The 6,095-nt window shown below is 37.7% G+C and overlaps 2 protein-coding genes and 1 non-coding gene across 3 annotated transcripts; all 3 read left to right on the forward strand.

Moving 5' to 3' along the window:
• The first annotated feature begins 975 nt into the window (after positions 1 to 975).
• Positions 976 to 2,583, forward strand: LOC122396733 (transcription factor 21). The gene is made up of 2 exons (XM_043395374.1): positions 976 to 1,308; positions 2,293 to 2,583. The coding sequence occupies exons 1-2, from the start codon at positions 985 to 987 to the stop codon at positions 2,488 to 2,490; spliced, it is 522 nt and encodes a 173-aa protein (XP_043251309.1). The 5' UTR covers positions 976 to 984; the 3' UTR covers positions 2,491 to 2,583.
• Positions 2,584 to 3,878: 1,295 nt separating this feature from the next.
• Positions 3,879 to 6,095, forward strand: LOC122396732 (la protein homolog). The gene is made up of 7 exons (XM_043395373.1): positions 3,879 to 4,178; positions 4,423 to 4,776; positions 4,873 to 5,015; positions 5,094 to 5,178; positions 5,252 to 5,503; positions 5,587 to 5,722; positions 5,916 to 6,095. Exons 1-7 carry the CDS (start codon positions 4,014 to 4,016, stop codon positions 6,002 to 6,004), a joined length of 1,224 nt encoding a protein of 407 aa, XP_043251308.1. The 5' UTR covers positions 3,879 to 4,013; the 3' UTR covers positions 6,005 to 6,095.
• Positions 5,768 to 5,847, forward strand: LOC122397097. Its single transcript, XR_006259081.1, has one exon. It is a non-coding gene; the product is annotated as a small nucleolar RNA U6-53/MBII-28 (small nucleolar RNA).

Genomic DNA, 6,095 nt, shown 5'->3' on the forward strand with positions numbered 1-6,095 from the left:
CCAAAAATGATTGTAATTGACCTCCTCAACCGAAAATAATTTTTCCAGAACGATTGGAAACTTCTTAATTTAATTTTTTAATAACTTTCCAACGAAGCCTCAATCAACAAATTTGTCTTATTTAGGCCTCTAAAATCTCCAATTAATATTTTTCCCAGGAATGACCGAATACCCTGTATAAGGAATAAAAAAATAATGTCTATGAAAAAATTGTTCATCGAATACGTTCAATACTCTGTGAAATTAAAGGTATTAAAATAACCTTGTGTCATAGTATTTTAAAATCCACTATCCAAACCCAAAGGGTTAATCGTAGGAGAAACATTAGGAAAGGTCAACTCCGTACGTAAAAAGCGCTAATTGTATAGTGCGTGTTTCGAAGGAAAACATAAGCGGGAAGGATGGACCAGGTGGCTGCATATGACGCAAAGCCAAAACGATTGGGCGAGAAACTTTAGGAAAAGCAAAAGAGGAGGACGTGGCCGTACCGAAAACGAAGAGACGTTCGGCGATCGGAAAGCTCCGCCCGATTTTCAGGGCGTCTCAAACACTCCCTCTTCTCTGGCAATGTTCTTTACCAATTCCCTCCCGCTGTCCCGTCTCTCCTTGCAGCTTTCTTCCTCTTCGTCGTCGAGAATTTTGACGTACAATTAGTTCCGCGCGAGCCTCGCGACCTATCGTGACATTCCAACGCTACCAGTCAAAGAAACGAACGATTTTACGTGGAAAAGTATCAAGGTAAGGTCCTCCACCTTCGACCTTTGCAACCACGAGTTCCATCAATCCATCGTACGCTGTGTTCGAGTGCGAAGTGATGATCTCTTTCAACGCTTTAGCGACGGATGACGTGCAACTGGCCTGATGGCTCTTTATTTTCACAAGTTTTGATGGACGTCTCGGGATCGTTTGCAAGCGTTAAAGCGTTGAGGTACTCTTTAGGGGCTTTTGTGGTAATAACGTGGCATGGTTGAACAATTGCAGAACATGCCACGCAAGCGACGCGCCTCGACACCGACATTGGAAGCAGACGAGGAAGAGTTCGCCTCGGAAGAAAGGTACACCAAGGACGAGTTGGACAACCGTGCACCGAGGAACGCGGCGAACGCGAGGGAACGAGCTCGGATGAGAGTCCTGAGCAAAGCGTTTTGCAGATTGAAGACCACTTTGCCCTGGGTGCCAGCCGACACGAAGCTCAGCAAGTTGGATACCCTTCGTCTCGCCGCCACGTACATCGCTCATCTTCGAGCGGTTCTCAGGGACGATGGGGACTCGCACTCGGAAACGACCAGGTCCTTGTCTCTGGCTTTGGTAAGCTCCAAAAGTTCACTACCCTAAACTCAACGTAGTTGCATTCAAAAACTATCTTAAACGATAGCGTTTGACGATCATCGAAGTACGACTCTCTCGACTTTGGTCTCCAAGAGTGTTATATCTTAAGGGTAAAAATTGATTGCTCATACTATTATTAGGTCTCACATGTTCATACCGTTGGACATTCTCAAATTGACGAGAATAAAATTTGTAGTTTAGCGGGAAATAAACAAAATTCGTCAGTTCAGGGATACTGTGTCGAGAAGTAAGGGATCCACAATGAGTTTGGCTGGATAAATATTTTTATTAGCATCCAAATAGTAAAATCGAACTTTCCCTGAACCACTCGATGACTAGAGAAATGGAGCGTGTATAATAATCTCCAGGTTTATTAGCCTACGTTTTAAGGGAGAATGTTGAACATATGGGACGATTTAGTATATCGATGGCTTACCGCACACATGTCCATTGCACTAAATATTAAACATATTAAAATATTGAAATCGTAAGTTTCTACTTACAGTTCTGAAATATCCTTGTACGAAAAAGTAATGTTAAAGGATTTCCAAGTGACTAGGGTGAGATATTTTCGTCCTATGTTCCCCAGTTTTTTGTGCTATCGCAATTTTTGGTATCACGATTACGAGTTGGTAAAATAACAAAGGATCCAGGTGGATCCAGTCGGCGTCGTAACGGCGAGCGTCGTCTTCGCAGACGCCGCTTCGTTCTCTGTTTATGTCTCTCCAGGTGGACCAAATCACACTCGAAGCTCCCACCCACCCTTTCCACCATTAATTCTAAGTTAGATCCGTTATTTGAAGAGCGACGTCTTATTATTCTTCTTGCGTTGCACGATGATTTTCGTTTCTCTTACGAGCCTCAGCGATCTATGAAACAGAAAAAAGGAGAAATTAGTTGTAAAATAGAGTTTCAAGAATTTCAGAGTTCTCAAAGAGTTGTGTTTTAACATATTTGTTGCAGTCGTGGCCATTCGCTCTTCAAGGAAGCAACGCCTCGATGCTAATGAACAACAGTTGCAACGTGTCGTCGTCGACGTCGCCGAATTCTAATCAGTACCGCGGTCAGCAGGGTGCCCACGAAATCCAGAATTTCCATCACCCTGGACATCAGAACATGTCAATACGACACAATCACGAGCCACAGCTTTCCTATTTCTAATACCTCTCGACAGAGGCGATTAGAAATTCTTCTTATCGACGAACAACGTTCTATTCACGAACGAAAGACTCTTATCGCTAACGACGATGCCAAATTAACAGCCATTGGATTCTATATTTATTTCGGAGTGCCTTATTGTTCCGCTATTTATTGATCTATCGATTAACGTTTTAAGAAATATTACTACGATATCGACTTTTTTATTGTAATCGTTGCTGTAACCAAAGCATGAGAACTAGTCCAATAAAGTATTTCTATAATTCTATATTACTGATCTTTCCTTCCCTTTTCCAACATAATCACTAACAAAATGACCAGTCTATCGATGATCAAAAATTAGGGAATTAACGAGCAATGTAATTTGAAGCCTGGAAAAGTCAGATCAAACGAACGAATTCCACCAAATTCCAAAAATATTAATTTCGCGGAAGCGACGTAAAGAGAGCCGGAATATGGTTGGAAAAAATTTGTGTGGCTTCCGGAAAGGAAACAGAGGAAGTACGTGGTAAGGAAAGAAGGATAAAGAACGCCAAGTTAAATAAACAGCGCGAAGGGCCTTTTGTGTAAACCCGAAACTAAAATAATATATCTCGTTCCATCTACAAATCGACCGAGGTTTGAGCGTATCGCTTAGGATCCACGTATGTCAATACAAACCATCTTTTCGGGCTTTACGAATCATATGTTTTCTCACATTTTCTGACCAGTATCCCAAATTTTTTTTCTCTTTATTTTGCAAACTTCCATAACCTCGGTGCAAGAACGTGATTTCTCTTTTTATAAATAATAAACGAATTTGACAAAAACGATTATTAGTCGCGTTGAGATTTCGATCTACCTACAGGAGATTCTTATTAATCATTTCAGTATTTTTAACGAGATAGATAAGTTATGACAATCATTTACATTTATATTTAAGTATATTTTAAAAGATGAAAACAATTTTTAATCATAGTTTATGCATTTGATCGGGAGTGTTTCTAATTTGTCGAATATACTAACCCAGACAATTCTGTACGATTTAAATAGCGCGCTCCGGAAGTGGAAGTTGTAAGTTGTAACTATTTCTATTTCGCAAAACAAAATCTTAAGGTTATCTAAATTTGTATAATTTAGTTGATAAAATCCATTAATTATTTAAAACCTAATTCAAAATTTAATGCGAATTATTTTCAATGGTTTTTCCTAGTTTATATATTCACGGTTCTGACCCATTTCTTATTATATCCAATTTATTAATTAACTGGAAACTAAGAACAATAAATGGTTTGCAATTTTTGCGTTGTAGGATTATAATAAATAATAAAATTATATTTTCTATGGTAGGGTCACAGAATTCGTTCCAACCATAGATATATATATTTCCATGTACATCCGGTGATCCGCTTTCACAGAGAGTCAAAACACGTGTGTCTGGTGTTTTGAGTTTAATTGTTTCGTCAAAAACGCTTGCAATTTACGTTTTACAGAAATTCAGACACGCTAAATTTCTGAGCACGCACATCCGGTAAAAAGACAGAAAAATGAAAAACGGGGATGAAGTTAAAACTGAAAATGCGAATAGTGACGCTACCGAGGAGGTTAAAAGCGAGAAGCCGGTTTCTAACGTTGAAGAAAATTCTACGAAAGAAACAACACCGGAAGAGCCATCCAGTCAGCTCTTAGAGAAAATAAAGAATCAAGTCGAGGTATTGCTTCATAATATAATCCATAACTCTAGCTATAAAGTTGATTGTTTGTACCAGATAACCAATGGGTGTACACAGTATTACTATTATTTATCTTAGACATTAATATTGATGGAAGGATGAATGGGAAAGAAGATATTTCCATTGTTTTGTACAAGTAGAAGAGTGAATAGCTTATACATCTATGCATATAGCAGAAACACTAATATTGTAATCATGTTAGTAACAATGTTGTTGTTTGCAGTTTTACTTTGGAGATGTAAATATGCAAAGAGACAAGTTCCTCATTGAACAAACAAAGTTGGACAAAGGATGGGTACCGATGTCCATTATGTTAAAATTTAAAATGTTGGCTTCTTTGAGTAAAGATGCCGATGTTATATTAAAAGCCTTGGAATCAAGTGATCTTATAGAAATATCGGAGGACAAGAAAAAGATTCGTCGTTCTTTGGAACATCCTTTGCCAGTGTACAGTAAAACATATAGGAAGGCACAAGAAGCCAGAACAGCATACGTAAAAGGATTTCCATTGCACGATACGACTATAGATAAGCTGAAAACTTTTTTTAATGACTTTGAGCCCTATGAAAGTATTATCGTAAGTATCTTTATTTTATGCCTAAAAATTTTTGGTATAGCCTGAAGAAGACTGGTGGAAAAGTATTTAGATTTTTACAGTTTCCTTGTTTAACAGTTCAGAAAGTATCACGATAAAGAAAAAAAATTGCACTTCAAGGGATCCATTTTCATACAGTTTAAGACTCTGGAAGACGCGAAAGCTTTTATGTCTAGAGGAACTGTGATGTATGAAAATATTGAATTAATTAAAAAGTGGTCGTAAGTTGATAGTACTATATGTTACTTTGAAAAAATTATTTAAATTGTTTAAAAGTTATTTAATATTTGAATTTTTAGTAACGACTATAGAATGGAAAAAATGAAGGAGAAACAAACTCGTAGACAACAGAAATACGAAATGAAAGCAAAGAAAAACGAAAACGTTAGTATAAAAAAATTAGTTTAACATGTTTACAGTAGTACAGTACTCTATAAAAATGTTGAATTTTCGTTAGACGAAGGGAAAGGAGGATGAAGAGAGTGGAGAAGACGAGCACGAAAAGGACACTACACTACCTAAAGGTTGTGTAATTCATTTTTCCAATGCATCCCAGAAGTGTTCAAGGGAGGATATCAAAAACCATCTAGGTGGATTAGAAGCTAGTATTGCATTTGTTGATTTTAAGATCGGCGATTCGGAGGGGTGGGTGCGCCTTGAAGGGGAAAATTCTGCAAAGTCTGTGGTCGATAAAATGAAGGACGGCAAAGTGAGTAATTCAAATCTGTGTACGCGTGTTTCCAAGGCTTAAACATTATTTTACTATGTACATATGTTATTTCATGTCAACAGTTAACAATCTGCGACAAGGAAGTTAATTTCCGCGTACTTGAAGGCGAAGAAGAAGAGACGTACCTCGCGAAAGCGAAAGAGAAAATGGACATTTCGAGGCAAAAATTCACTAAAGGAAAACGTGCAAACAAAAAGGGTAAGCTGATAAAAGTGAAACAATTTTTCTCTATTTTTAATACCGTTATAATGATGTTCTGCCATGCTAATACTGAGGGATTATCTGGATCTCGCTGAGTTGATCTCTTCTATATTCTGAATATCGTTTGATTAAAAATTTTGCTTACTGCCGAGACACAACAAATATTTAGTTCGTGGAATTTATTTTCCAGGCCGCAATGGACAACGGGCTCAACGAAAAAGACGCAACAGCGAGAACAACGATGCGCTTCCTAACAAAAAGACGCACATCGACGAATGATTCGAGACGTGTATTTAATTTTTAAAAGCCAAAAAAAAAAAAATTCCATATTTACTCTTTTATGTATGTTAATCATATTTTTATTAAGCGG

The sequence above is a fragment of the Colletes gigas genome, unplaced genomic scaffold (assembly GCF_013123115.1).
Source record: "Colletes gigas isolate AHSC1104 unplaced genomic scaffold, ASM1312311v1 Colletes_gigas_Sc00008, whole genome shotgun sequence".
Lineage (NCBI taxonomy): Eukaryota > Metazoa > Arthropoda > Insecta > Hymenoptera > Colletidae > Colletes > Colletes gigas.

What these genes read in the sequence shown, in the direction of transcription:
- LOC122396733 (XM_043395374.1), top strand. Translation starts at nt 985, where the DNA reads ATGCCACGCAAGCGACGCGCCTCGACACCGACATTGGAAGCAGACGAG. An exon ending in GGTCCTTGTCTCTGGCTTTG is followed by an intron (nt 1,309 to 2,292) that starts GTAAGCTCCAAA and finishes TATTTGTTGCAG; the next exon opens with TCGTGGCCATTCGCTCTTCA.
- LOC122396732 (XM_043395373.1), top strand. Translation starts at nt 4,014, where the DNA reads ATGAAAAACGGGGATGAAGTTAAAACTGAAAATGCGAATAGTGACGCT. An exon ending in AAGCAAAGAAAAACGAAAAC is followed by an intron (nt 5,179 to 5,251) that starts GTTAGTATAAAA and finishes AATTTTCGTTAG; the next exon opens with ACGAAGGGAAAGGAGGATGA. An exon ending in ATAAAATGAAGGACGGCAAA is followed by an intron (nt 5,504 to 5,586) that starts GTGAGTAATTCA and finishes TCATGTCAACAG; the next exon opens with TTAACAATCTGCGACAAGGA.